At 44.6% G+C, this 14,608-nt stretch overlaps 1 protein-coding gene across 2 annotated transcripts in view; it reads right to left on the bottom strand.

Annotated features, from left to right (window-relative positions):
* Nucleotides 1–14,608, bottom strand: part of pit (probable ATP-dependent RNA helicase pitchoune) — a 40,394-nt gene that overhangs the window by 20,902 nt on the left and 4,884 nt on the right. For both annotated transcript variants that reach the window (XM_037426014.2, XM_075894998.1), the window contains 8 exons: nt 8,634–8,684; nt 6,727–6,880; nt 5,723–6,023; nt 3,801–3,915; nt 2,559–2,698; nt 1,956–2,117; nt 1,106–1,258; nt 34–204 (listed from right to left, as the gene is read on the bottom strand). In XM_037426014.2, the coding sequence (XP_037281911.2) occupies nt 34–204; nt 1,106–1,258; nt 1,956–2,117; nt 2,559–2,698; nt 3,801–3,915; nt 5,723–6,023; nt 6,727–6,880; nt 8,634–8,684 (1,247 nt within the window). The remainder of the gene's footprint in view (nt 1–33; nt 205–1,105; nt 1,259–1,955; nt 2,118–2,558; nt 2,699–3,800; nt 3,916–5,722; nt 6,024–6,726; nt 6,881–8,633; nt 8,685–14,608) is intronic.

Raw genomic sequence — 14,608 nt, 5'->3', positions numbered from 1 at the left:
CACTGCGCTGCAACAAACCGATATCCCACTCACCTGGGGCTGAATGTTCGCAATCTTTGCCCACGAGAACTCGAACTCCTGCAGAGGCACCTTGGCCACCTTGAGGTATCGCAGAAATCCAACCTCCTCGGGTCTCAAGATAAGGAGCGCATGCCCACGGCCACCCTCGCCTCTCGCTGTACGACCCACCCGGTGGATGTACTCCTGTATCGATCAGACCATATACATGGAGTTAATTACACCAACTACTCATCTGTTGTGCTTTTGTTACAAGTATTATTGACAGCGTCAACCTCACAAGTTGCTCATCGAACTGTGTACACTTCATCTTCTTTTATGCCAAAAGGTCTGTGGTCAATAGGAGATGGCAGCCAAACAACAGCGAATTTTTCGCGTGTGAATGAAGACGAGCACTCACGTTGAAACATTGGTTCCAGATCAAGCTTCCTCTTAGTATACTGATCAACAGTGACCCAAGTCACTGTTGATCAGTATAGATCAGTATACTACTTTTTTTTATTTTCCTTGGTTTCACTCAATCTCTCTCAATTTATCAAGCAATCAATAAAAGTCGCTCTAGGGAGTAAAGCCATAGAACTGAGAAGACAGGGAACAAGGAAGAGGACAGAGCGCGAGCTCCTCACACTCATTAAGGCAGCACACATCCTGTCCTCTTTTTTTGGCGCGAGTCTTCAGTGGTATGGCTTCACCGAACGTAACAAAGCAAATAAGCTATAAGTCTGTTCTCTTGCTTTATGCGGCATGATAGAGTCTGAAGGCTCTTACATTTTGTACCACACAACATTCACAGCACTAATATGCACATCAGGTTGTAATCACCAGCGCACAGAGAGTACGGTGTATTCACAAACTTATGTTTGGCAACTGCATACGTTTAGCAACTCAATTTTTGAAAGTCTGGCTTCTTGTAGCAGTTCCGAACTACGCACATTATGATCTTTTTTTTCTACTTTTCACGGTAAGCGCTGGGATAGTGAACTACGAGCATTATGAACACGTTTTGCAAAACTAGCAATACCACTTCGCTCTATAACTTGCCTTGCCAGTAAAAAGAAGGTGCTGAAACAAAACCATATCTACAGACCTTGGGGTCATCAGGTGGATCATACTGCACGATCCAGTCAACCTCCGGAATGTCGAGGCCTCTCGCTGCTACGTCTGTGCAAAGCAGAATTCCAGATTCCGCATTGCAGAACTGAAAGAACGTCGTGGTCCGTTTGGCTTGCTTCTGCTTTCCCTGAGAAATTAACACGAAATTGCAACCATTAGATAGCATAAAGCTCTATTTATGACACTTCAATTTATAAAAACAGGCTAGCTCAAGCTTGTGAGAACAATATATAGTACAATAATCAAGAATCATCTACATTCCAGCGAGGTGCATGCAAGACAGTAGGTGGTTGCACGTAGAACGGGTTGGTTACATGAAAGTGGAAAAAGAAGTACACATGATGATATGAGTACAAGGTATGTAATAGTTGGGAGCAACGGATGAGCAATTTTAAACAAATACATAAGTCCACGGATTTTTTTCGCTTTTGTTTCCATCACAATGAAATCATTATGACCAGAAATAAAATCGTAAGTTTTCAAGCTTAACAGTGTAACATGTTAACTGGCAAGTTATTACTGCGAGTTAAGGAGCACGCTACCATCAATCAAGGCCCACTGAAGAAGACACAGCAGATAGAAGGTAGTATACTGCATCTGCACACGTAGAGGCAACTTGATTCACTGAATGAGTGAGGCCAGCATACTTTGAAGCTCAACAAGATACAATTAGAGCAATTTAATACATCCCTCCTTTTATGGATGCTTCTTCTGTTTGCCGAGTGTCACTTGTTATCAGTTCGAACTTAAAAGCATTGGTAGATCAAAACATGCACATTACGGGGCAACTCTGAACTCTGTAGAGTGAACTCAGATGAGCTTACATGAATGCTCATGACAGGCAAGTCGATGTAATTCAGCAGTTCATGATGGTACTTCACGGAGAGGCACGAGCTGAAGAACACCATCACTTTCTTTTTACGGTTTTTCTTCAGGAAGGTGAAGAGCAGCAAGAACCGCTTGTCTGAAGGGCAAACCACATACCCCTACGCAAAGAAACAAGTAAACGTTGGTACACGAGAGAACATTGCCGGTAACAAAGTGATTGCTAGCGCTGGGGTCATGTCATAGTTTAATGATACCAAGCTTAATACCAAACTCTCCAACAGCACTGACACACTACTTTTTACTGTTTTCCATAGGAAAAAGCTCATTATAAACCTTCCGGAGAGTCGAACAGCATAAAAGTACATACTACTCATAAGCAACTTTGATAACTTCACGTTCGTAAAACTCTTTTGCCATAATTCTCTCTTCCCCAAAAGCGAAAGAGAGGAAAAAATATGGGCACCTGAGTGCATTGTATTGAACACTCTACACAGCTTAGACAGAGAACATCGACAAACGGGGCAATCACATACCACCTTGCTTTTTAATAATGGAAAATGTGATCGTCAGACAAGACTAGAACCAATCAATCGTCATACCTGCTCAAGGCCATCCACTGTAGCCTGCTCCTTGTGCTCATCCAGGCCAATGTAAAGGGGCTCACTCTTGAGGGCAACCTTCACAAGGTCCTCAGTCTTCTTGGTCAGCGTAGCACTGAACAGCATGGTCTGTCTTCGCTCTGTCAACATCAAGAAAACAAAAGTTTAGAACTGTGGTTGCAGAATTCCGATCCTCAATCACATCGATGCATTTGCTTAAGACCACTTCAAAGGCTGCTACAATAAGGAAATGTAGAAAAATAAGTGTGTTCAATTTCCATATGACAGTAGGACTTCAATAAAATAATAAATACTAGTGAATAACCATGGATATCAGGCACATATTTGTTTGTTTGTTTGTTTTTTTTGGGCGTAAGAGTAAATGTTAAATAAAGCTGTGTGTTCCGTGAGCACCAGTTTTTTCTGTCTATTGACAATTTCATTTCACCACATTTACTGCATCTTAAGAATCGTTAGAAGCATACTGTGGCAGAACAGGTAAAGAACTTTCATATATGCAATAAGTTTTGTTACATTTACCAATATGGACTCCATGCGCAGACTCTGAACATTGCACCTGAGAACGCCAACTACAACGCCGAGTGCAACGATCTAACAGAACTGCAATGTAGACGTGTCCTGTAGTGTTACACATTGTGTTTGTGTGATACAACACTCGAGAAGTAGCTTTCTAAATTTCTTTTTTTCTTGTATTAACATATTTTCTAGCTTTCAGACTGTCAAGGCATCAGTTTCAAGAAAAGCCATGTACTTGTACCACACTAAGCATACACCTATGGTGGTAGCCAAGTAAGATGTCATGCCATATTTATGCCATGACAGCATGCTAAAGAATGAGCTTACTACAATGTAGACGTGTCCTGTAGTGTTACACATTGTGTTTGTGTGATACAACACTCGAGAAGTAGCTTCCTAAATTTCTTTTTTTCTTGTATTAACATATTTTCTAGCTTTCAGACTGTCAAGGCATCAGTTTCAAGAAAAGCCATGTACTTGTACCACACTAAGCATACGCCTATGGTGGTAGCCAAGTAAGATGCATTGCCATATTTATGCCATGACAGCATGCTAAAGAATGAGCCTACTACAGCCACAGATTTTGCGAAGCTTTCCCCCACCCCCACTCTTTCTCATCATTTAACAATAAAAGCTCTGGCGCTGATAAAGGAGCTACAATGAATCCCAAACGACAAAAAGGATTTGAAAGGTAAGAACACTTACTCGGCAAAATTCTGAGGATTTGCTTCACCTCTTCTTCGAAACCAATGTCAAGTATTCGATCAGCCTCATCGATTATAAGGCATTGTAAATTTTTGTACACGAATTCCGAGGTATTCTGAAACAAGACATACAGAGCCAAAAGTTAATCATTACTGAAAGAGCCCGATGACCGTAATACAAAATATTGGGTTCTTAATAAATTACAATAAAACAATCCTCAAATGTTCAAATGTTGATACTATTCACGGTGATGATTATTTGAAAAGATTAGTGCCTCGTTAATTGTCATAAAGATTAGTGCCTCATTAAAGCCCGGTAAAGCCTCGTTAATTCGAACCGATTTAATTCAAACTTTCAGTTATTTCAGACCGATACTCTGGTCGTGCCAGAGCCTTGTGTAGTATTTCTATGGTAGAAAACTCCCGATTACACTAAACCTCATCATAAACAAGTTGCATCTTACACGAAAATAAGTTTGTTATATATGAAACTTCGTTATAAAACAGGGTTCATAGCACCTGAGTGAAACGAAATTCAAAATTTTTCAAGGACTTTCAAGGACCTAGCAAGTATTTTTCAAGGACATAAAATAACACTTAAAACAGTAGAAAATGACAAAGCCACTTCTTACAGCATAAAGATTTGTACTTTATTTTGTATGGTTTACACCATGGATTGTAGTCACTTTTGTGTTCTCAATGTGTTTCGTACTCTTCATGTGACATTTAAGGGCAGACTTCCCCATAGATGACACATCGAAGCTCTTTCCACGTGGGAAAACTTTGCCTGTTACGAGTTTGACGTATCAGGCGCAATCTACTCCCTATGAGCGGCAATGCATAACCAAAACGGCTGGAATTCGCATTTGCCCGGCATAGTTCCACCACAAGTGACGCGACTGCGAATATTCGCACAGTCTCCACAAAAAAGCCAGGCTTATCTCCGTCGTTGCTGCTGTAACCACGCAAGTGCTACCACAAATACAGTGTACTAGAAGAGTACACTGTACTACAACACTGCAATATAGATAGAGAAACGGACTGGATTAGATGGTTTGCACAGTTGCTAGGCAAACAAAAACATCCACCAGATTATGGCTGAACGAATTTTGATGAAATTCAAGGACTTTTAAGGACCTCAAACAAATTTAAGGATTTTCAAGGCCTTGAAAATGCCAGTTTGAAATTCAAGGGTTTTCAATGGTTTCAAGGACTGCTATGAACCCTGTAAAAGGTATATTCCTAACACTGCACCAAATGCAAGACTGTTTTTTATTTACATTATTATAACTGATATTTCGTTATATCTATGTTTGTTATATCGAAGTTTGAGTGTATTCGAACACGTCGGATTTCACAACAGTTAATCTGAACTTCGAACAGCCCATTTTCATTGCTCCTTGCAGAAGTTAGCCCACAGTGATCATAATGTGTTGCGAAACCAAACAACCAAACCTAATTAACTAGTGATGCAAAACAACGAAATTTCTGCATTTCTCAGCGGATGGGAAGTCGGACACTGAGCTGGAGCTTTTGGATAAGCTGCAAGATGCTCTGGGGTCGCAATGGAAGAAACGCAAACAAATGAAAACTGCTGATGATGGCATGGGGTGCAAAAAAAAAAAGGTGTGGAAAGACATTAACAATAAAAGATACATTCTAAAAAATGTAGCAGAAGTCATCATATGCAATATCAAGCTTTGTTGTTCTTGTTTACGTGGTAAACAATGATTGCTATCTACAAAGACTGGCATTAGGTCAACACCGTGCAAAGGATGGTCGAGGGGCACTTGACTACGAGATGAGAACGAAAACGTCGACAAGAGAAGTTTGCGGGGAGTGAGCTCAAAGCCCTTTAGCTCGCTCCCCGCTTTCATTATTCTTGAACGGTCATCAATGATGTGCAAAGATGAGCCGACGGACCTGCAAGTGGTCGAGCAGTCGTCCCGGGGTAGCAACGAGAAAGTTGACACCCTTGGCCAACTTGCTGGCTTCGGACTGCCGGTTGGTGCCTCCCATGATAAGGCCCAGTGTCTGGTTCTGGCCCGATAGGAGCTCCTGGAGCACACCAAATGTCTGCATGGCCAACTCGCGAGTCGGTGCGATCACCAGGGCCCCCGTGCCATTGCGGGGCATGAACTTCAGCTTGTAGAGCAGTTCCACGGCGGGGATCAAGAACGCCAGCGTCTTGCCACTGCCTGTTTTAGCGGCAGCCACCACGTCCCTGCAAACAAATCGACATTGAAAGAGGGGGATATTTCTTAGGGAAAGGCAGACAGGTAGGCCCGAGTCACTGTATAGCTTGCTCTGGTCTGCACTGAAGAATCAGGACAGAAAAGAAAAGGTGTGATGACAGAACAAGAGGCGGAGATGCACACTATACATTGCCGTGTTGTATGTAAGGCTATGCGGTATGTCTAGTCGAGAGGCCATGACAGATCAGTTAGCACGATTGTGCTATGTATTTGTTATACGTGGAGCACCTTGAAGAAAGTAATCTCATCAAAGGGAGCATATTTTTTTTTTTGCACCTGTGCACAGTTGCAGTGAAATGCCCACATTGAGGTTAAATACATATTCTACGAATGTGCCATCCACACTAAACAAAAGAAAAAAACAATATGACGAAGGATAAAACCAGGTGACAAAAAAAAAAAAAAAGAAGCATGTGGTCGAGAAGACAGTCATTTATATGCACAGGTGGCACCAGTACAGCGAAACCTCGATGAACATGAACTGCTACCTAAACAAAAGTACCTTTTCTTTGGTTGGTATTGAATATGGGTTGTGTCCTCCCTAGAGTGAATGCTTCTCAGTAAATAAAAGTTCCATTAAAAAGAAGCGTAATTCTCCAATCATTTTGGGTTTCAATTAAAAAGATTCTGCCGTAGCTGTGACAATATATAACCTGCACTTTGCCAACTCACTTTCCCTCCAGCAAATGTGGAATGCTCTTGGCCTGAATCTCAGTCATCCTTTTGAATCCCATACCATCGATGGCCTTCAGTGTGGCGTCAGAGACCTTCCCATGCAGGGAGCTGAACTGTGTGTCCGACAAAACTCCGAAGCTTGTGCCTGGTACTGTAGTAGAAGAAAGGCAGAGAGGCAGTGAAAGTGCGATTTTACTCAGCGACATAAGCTAAGCGACTATTTCCAGCATATGAAAACAAGTCATACTTGGGCGATGGTCTAGAGTTAAAGCTACTAATACGCTCTCGTCAAAGAGGCAATTTTAGTCATACCTCTAGTGTACTAATATTGTGGCCTCCACAATATTGTGGCCTCCACAAGCAGTTTACTTAGGCTGTTAACACAAAGCAACGAAAGAAATCTGGGAGATATAAGTACGTGATTTTATAGTACTTGATGTTGGGTGTGCAATCTCATTAAAAATACAACACAGCTAAAAATTGCGCACATAACAAAGCATGGCAATGTTTTATGCATGGTCATTAAATTTTTGAACTACAATAAAACCTCGTTAATTTGAAGTCACTGGAAACATAAGAAATCTTCGAATTACAAGGGTTTTCAAATGAACAGAATATAGAAAAAGTGGGATGCAAGGATGCAAGTAATTCGGGATCGTCGTTTGCGGTCTTAATTTTGCCGCGAACGCGGGAGAAAAGCGGGCTTCGCTGCCGCCACTGAGCAGCATGTCGCCTGTTCCTCGCTGCGTCGGCACGTCATGATGCAACCATTTGCCCGTTCTTTCTGGTAAAATAAGAAATTTAATAATGGCCAGTGTGACGAAATTTGCTACATGTTTTGGCTAGAAAAAATGATCACTGAAACTTTAGAGCTTAGTTTTTGAAGTAGGCGTTGTAGGCAAAAACTACGCAAGCAGTTAACGGGCGTGAATTGCTGGAGCAACCAGCAATCGGAGGTTCGCATATATTGCTAATTCCATCAAACTGTCCTTTATTAACCTTAGAATATCAAAAAGAATGGTAAATCATGACCCAGTGACGTTGCGAGAAACGTGCGATATTCTGCCTGCACGTCCCTGCTGTGTTGCAGTGAAGCACGTCTTGTTTTCCGCAGGCACACATTTTGGTTAACCACAAGACCGTTCCCCACCCCCATCCGCTGGAAGCAGCGAGGCTGGGATGCTTAAGCTGCCACTCATTAGTATCGCCAGGTCCCATTGCCATGTGGCTCTTAAGTGCAGTCGTTTCCGCGGATTTGTGGCAAAATCGTGATCGGGAATTGGCACATGGCAGCCAAAGTTTTCGAATGAACCAAACTCGTGCTGACCGGCGCTTCAAACTATTTGCTCAGTCTTACATTGTAGAATACGGGACAGTGGAAATATTTTGAATCAAGCCACATTTCGAAATATCCAAAGTTCGAATTAATAACGTTTTACTGTAGATTTACAGCATTTCACTCAGTGGCCATCTTCTTAGATCCAGCACCAATTATTTGTTGTGATAATCTTGTCAACTGATACGAGACTTAAGAGAGCTGTTGCTCGCTTGGCTGTTTATTTTGCCATCTAAAGTGACACTATAATACAGTGTTTGAGAGCGCGGATCAGTGCAGCGAGTGTCACTTTGGCAGCTCACATGCTAAGGATTTGGTAAACAAGTTCCATTTAGAATTTGTAGAAGTATCTATGCACAAATCACTTAGCACACAGCCCATGTACGTTTTACTTCTGGTAATATATGAAATTTTACAAAATGATTAATTATATTGATAAGTGAACACGAGATGGTGTCAACCCCAACAATATACTGCACATATTCACCTTGAAAATGTGCTTGATCGCACAAAGACACAACGAGGCGTGACAACTGTCTGCAAATGCTTTTAAAAAAAGCAAGCTTACGAGGTTCTGGCTCTGGTTCAACTTCTTCAGCCTTGTCAGTCTCTGCCTCTCCTTGATAAAAAAAAAAAAAGAATTAAATTCTGAGGTTTTACATGCGAAAACCATGGTGAGGTTATAAGGCACACTGTAGCAGGTACACCTCACAAATCCCAACGATCAGAAATTCTTTAATGGGCACCTGAATTCATACGCGAGTGTCACTCCATTGTGCCCTAATCGAAATGTGGCCGCTGTGGCCAGGAATTGGGCGTTCCCTGCACCCTTCTTTTGCTCAAAACAAAAATATTCACGTGTAGTAGGGCTGTATTAAAAAAAAGTAGGAGCAAAAGTTTGGCTGGTTGGCTACTCGGTGCTTTAAGAAGACAAGCAGATTGAGCAAGTCAGTGAGGTTACATGATACCAGCGTGAAGTCGCAGGTTCTATGCCTGTGACCCTCTTGCTTGTGTTCAGTATATTCTTCGTGCTTTCAATACCTTGTACTAGTTGGTAAGTGGTGCTTGTCTGTGCCCCTTTTATTTTTCTCTGTCTTTGCTGTCTCACACTGTACCAAACATTCTATTACTAAGCCCAAGACATGGCAGCCAACAGATCACCAGAACAAGAATAACATTAACAATTTCTTCATTTTTCTTTAGGAAAGTAGTATATGCTAATCATAGAAATAAAGTATGCGTGCACGTCGGCCATCTTGCCAAGCAATTTTCAACCTCTCTTCCCTCTTTTATTTATGAATTAGAGGTTAATTAAGTAAAAGGGCAACATATTTTCAAGCATCGCTTTCTGCACAAATGAGTAGTACCACCAGGCTTTTGAAAATGAAGATAGTCGCAGATAACCAATTTCTAAATTTTACAAAAAGGCTGCTGCTACCTTGCATATCGACATGCTGATGCTGTTTAAACAATCTTCAGCAGTTATAACTACTGCATTCTGTATTCATGTGACGGATTCGGGTAGCTGCAAATGATGAACCGAGACAGGAACACCACATTTAATGAACACATGCACGGTACTCGTGTACAAACAAATGCCACTAACCACCAAAATGAAACCAAAGCTATCTATAAAGCGGACTACAAACTGAACTATCCTAAACAGCGTCGGGCAACTCTAGCTTCCCAATTCGTGCCGACCTCTCTTGACCCAGGCGATTCGCGGCTTTTCAATGTACCGGCTCGGTTATGCTGCATCACTGTGGGGATTCTCGATGCTCTCGACAAACGCCGCTGTCCCTGCCGCTGCCGAAGTGGCTGCCCATCATCGTCCCTCGATGTCAGTGATGTGGCGTATGCCTCGGTGGTTGGGCCTGGCAGTGTTCGGGGTCACCCGGTACTGGGAGCAGACGCAGCCCACCGGAGATTGTCTTCGTCGGTTTGTTTCAAAGGGGGCTTGCTCCAGAAATGTCGGCATTTGCTGTGTGCACCTGCTGCATCCCAAGCAGACTCCCTCAAAGCATGTCGAGCTCTCTGTCTACCGGTTTACTTCTCGGGACGCCCGCGCCAAAGGTTGCCGAGTCAATGTCCTGCCGCTCCCGTCGCCAGTGCGCTTGCCGGTGATGCGACTTTCTCCTTGCAAGCCCACATAGACAACGACAGCGAATCGTTTGCTCGCTTACCGCGCAGAGCTTGGGTCACCCGCACCGTGCTTCACTTTATGATGCGCGTGCTCACACAGTACCGAACGTTGTCTGAACATTGTTGTCCTTTTTCTTCTCAAGGGCTCTTGCTTATGACATACGCCCCCTTTTCCAAGAGTTTTGTCATTAAAAGGTGCTTTTCGCCATTATCACGCTGTTGCCATAATCTTGGTCCTTAATTTATTGCATTCTCTTGTCTGGTGTTCACTTATACTTGCACTGACCACTGGTCAACACGAATCACTTTTGGGAACACATCAACCACTACACTGCACGTTTGGAAAGGTCTGCGAGTTCATTGTCCTTAGCACTTTTTTGCTACACTCAGAAATTTAACTATAATAAGATTGCAACCCTTACAGTTCCCAAATGTGCACAACTTCATTGTGTACGGAACTGAACTTCTAATAAACCCATCTATAGACCTACTTCCGACAAAGCCCACCAGGCAATTTTTTTTCCTTTAGAGCAACCACCAGTTTGAGATAACACACTTCAATTGGTGCTTTTAGACCCTCCGCGTCTTTTTTAGTTTCTTTCTACGTCTACTCGCGACCCACCATCTAAGACGCTTGATACAGCTGATGCCTCTGCTTTTTTTGTCCTCCAACGCCCCTTCGCATCATCTTTCACAGCCCGTGTCCCACCTCAATATGTAATGCTGGTCTTTTGCCCCGCACTCTCCGCATCCTCACAGTTTGAACAAACAATAGGCATTGTCGCCTCAATCTTTCCCCTTGCCTTAGGTCTACCATTCACAATGGGCAGCCTTTCTTGCATCCTGATAGTTGCTACTAGTTCTTGGCAAGTTTGAATATCTCTTTTCCATTACTCTAGGGTATTTAACATCATGCGTCTCCGGCACTCTATTTTGTTACCCTCTAGTACTATATCTTACGAGCACTGAACCCTGGTTTCTTCTGCAGACATGCTAATCAATAAATAGCTATGCTCTGTTTCTTTGTCGTATCTAAGCGTCGTGTTCTCATGCTGCATCTTTTTCCCAAAACTGGCAGTGTTTGTAAAATTTGAGCCGTTTTCATTAGGCTGACTACATAAGAATGTGCTCTCATTTGCACATTTAGCACACTCTATAACGCTTCGCTAAGCTGCAACAAAACACTGAACAACAGGTGCACAAACTCCTTGAACAAAAATCTTTGTCAACATCATTTAATCTGGTGTAATTCCCCTTTTAGCTAGCACCAATGGCAGTTCGCACTCGAGCTCCTACTTTTATAGTGTTAAAATAGAGGTATTGTACGTCGAGAAAGGTTCAGACGTAGCTTGGCAAAATGTCCTTTATCAGGCAGGTCCGGCGAAAGGCAAGCGGCGTGCGCGAGCTACTACTGCAGCCACCGATCATCATCGTCGTCTTCATTACCAGCAGAGCGTCCGTTATTCAGATTCATTACAATTACTCCCCGCGAAATAAGGAGCCATCCTGGCGACCTATGGACAAGTAAACACGGGAGGGTCGTAGCAGGGCTTAAGTCTCGAGACGTGGACAATTTCCTGGCCACGACGACGTTGGTCAGAAGATGGTTCCAGTGGCTCGATGAGGTAATTCACCGGTGACGTTTTTTGTAGCACACGATATGGGCCGTGATACTTGGGGACCAACTTGGTAGAAAGGCCAGGTGTAGCAGAAGGGACATGCCGCCAGACGAGTGAACCTGTATCGTAGGAAGTAGTGTTATTTGATGCAACATGGTGGTGCTTTTAGCATCCTTGGTCTTGGGTTGTGAATGATCTTGCCAGTTGGCGGCATTCTTCAGCGTATGTAGTGGCTTGAGACAAAGTCGTGGCCTCTGAGGAGTCAGGTTTGTACGAAAGAATGGTGTCCATAGTGCAAGAAGGTTCGCGTCCGTAAAGGAGGAAAAAAGGAGAGAACCCAGTAGTGCTTTGAATGGCGGTATTATAAGCGAACGTGATAAACGGGAGCACTCGGTCCCAATTGGAGTGGTCTGACGAGATATACATAGACAGCATGTCACCAAGGGTGTGGTTGAAGCGCTCTGTCATTCCATTGGTCTGGGGATGATAGGCGCTTGTAGTGCAATGAACGACGTGGCACTCACGCAGCAATGCTGTGATGACGTCTGACAAGAATACGCGACCACGATCGCTCAGTAACTCCCGAGGTGCTCCATGACCTAATACGATGTTGTGAAGAACGAAAGTCGCAACGTCTTTTGCTGTAGACGAGGAAAGGGATGAAGTTTCGGCATACCGCGTGAGATGGTCGACGGCAACTATGATCCAGCGGTTACCGTCAGCAGTGTTGGGAAGGGGACCATAGATATCGATGCCGACGCGGTCGAATGGTCGGGATGGGCATGGTAAGGGTAGCAAGGTACCGCTAGCGTGATAAGGGGGAGTTTTTCGTCTCTGGCACGTCAAGCAGGCCCGAAAGTATTGTCGTATAAAACGGTACATGCCACGCCAGTAATATCGGAGACGTATGCGAGAATAAGTCTTCAGGAAACCTGCGTGGCCACATTGAGGGTCGTCATGAAACGTGGAACAAATTTCGGATCGCAGATGTCGTGGAATTACGAGTAGCCACTGACGTTCACCGGGTGCGTAGTTGCGTCGGTACAGCTTGTCGTCGCGAGTGGCGAAGTGCTCGACTTGCCGACGCAACATGCGAGAAGGGGGGGGGGGGGGGGGGGAAGCCGTCCGCCCAGCCAGGATGTCGAGAATCGAAGCAACCCAAGGGTCCTTGCATTGCTCAGATGGCATGTCGGCGATGGTGACGGCAGTGGCATCATCACAGGTTAGACTTTCGCAGCAGTCCGGGTCAGGGGGTAGAGGCGAACGTGATAGGGCGTCTGCGTCCGAATGTTTCCGGCCGGAGCGATAGACCACGCAAATATTATATTCTTGGAGGCGTAATGTCCATCGGGCGAGGCGACCGCTTGGATCCTTCAGTGACGACAACCAGCAGAGGGCGTGGTGGTCAGTCACGACGTCAAAAGGGCGCCCGTACACGTAAGGTCGAAATTTCTCTATCGCCCAAATAATGGCGAGGCATTCCTTTTCAGTGACAGAATAGTTGGTTTCGGCTTTGCTAAGAGTTCGGCTTGCGTAGGCAACCACGTACTCTTGGAAGCCGTCTTTCTTCTGTGCAAGAATAGCGCCTAGCCCGACACCACTAGCGTCGGTGTGGATCTCTGTGGGTGCCGATGGGTCATACAGCCGCAGAATAGGCGGCGACGTGAGGAGGCGGCGCAGTTCATTGAAAGAGTCGTCACAGGTGGCAGACGAGGCTGAAAGGTCTCTAGAGCCAGCGAGGAGCTTGGTCAAAGGAGCGATGATCGTCGCGAAATTGCGGACGAAGCGCCGGAAAGGCCTATGAAGCTTCGGAGCTCTTTCATGGTGGTTGGTTTGAGAAACGCTGAAACGGCTGTAAGTTTGGCAGGGTCAGGAAGAATACCGTCTTTTGAAACCACGTGGCCAAGGATCGTAAGCTTTCAAGCGGCGAAATTGCACTTCTTCAGATTCAGTTGCAGCCCCGCGGCAGAAATACACGCGAGGACTTTCTCGAGGCGGGTTAAATGGGTTGCGAAATCAGTTGAAAAGACGACAATATCATCTAAATAACAAAGGCAAACGTTCCATTTGAGGCCTCGAAGGATAGAGTCCATCATCCGCTCGAAAGTAGCTGGCGCGTTGCAGAGGCCGAAGGGCATGACTGTGAATTCGTAAAGCCCGTCGGGCGTGATGAAAGCAGTTTTTTCACTATCGGCCTCTGACATGGGTACCTGCCAGTATCCAGAGCGCAGATCTAAAGAAGAGAAAAATTCGGCTCCCTGTAGGCAGTCCAAGGCATCGTCAATGCGTGGCAGCGGATAGACATCCTTGCGCGTGATTCGGTTGAGACGCCGGTAGTCCACGCAAAACCTGATGGATCCGTCCTTCTTCTTCACCAACACAACTGGAGAGGGCCAGGGACTGCTTGACGGTTCGATTATGCCACGTGTCAGCATGTCGTCAACCTGTTCATTGATGGCACGACTTTCGGTAGTTGACACACGATATGGACGCTGCCGTAATGGCGTCTCTTGACCGGTATCTATACGGTGAACAACAGATGACGCTCGACCTATGGAAGGCTGATTGTGGTCAAACGAGGCTTGAAAACGCTGTAGGAGCTTGATCAGCTGTTTCTGCTGCCCAGGCGTGAGGTTACAATCAATGGACTTGCGGAATACATCTATAGGTTCATTGGCGTCAGTTGCGGGTGTAATGGCAGAAGTCGGTAAAAATGGCTTGTCTGGATAGATCGGGTCTTCGAAAATACAATTTAAGGTCTCGAGGCTTCCCAGACACTCAC

This window comes from Rhipicephalus microplus, chromosome 5, assembly GCF_043290135.1.
Source record: "Rhipicephalus microplus isolate Deutch F79 chromosome 5, USDA_Rmic, whole genome shotgun sequence".
Lineage (NCBI taxonomy): Eukaryota > Metazoa > Arthropoda > Arachnida > Ixodida > Ixodidae > Rhipicephalus > Rhipicephalus microplus.
The sequence above is the reverse complement of the archived record's forward strand: the minus strand, read 5'-3'. Positions and strand labels throughout refer to the sequence as shown.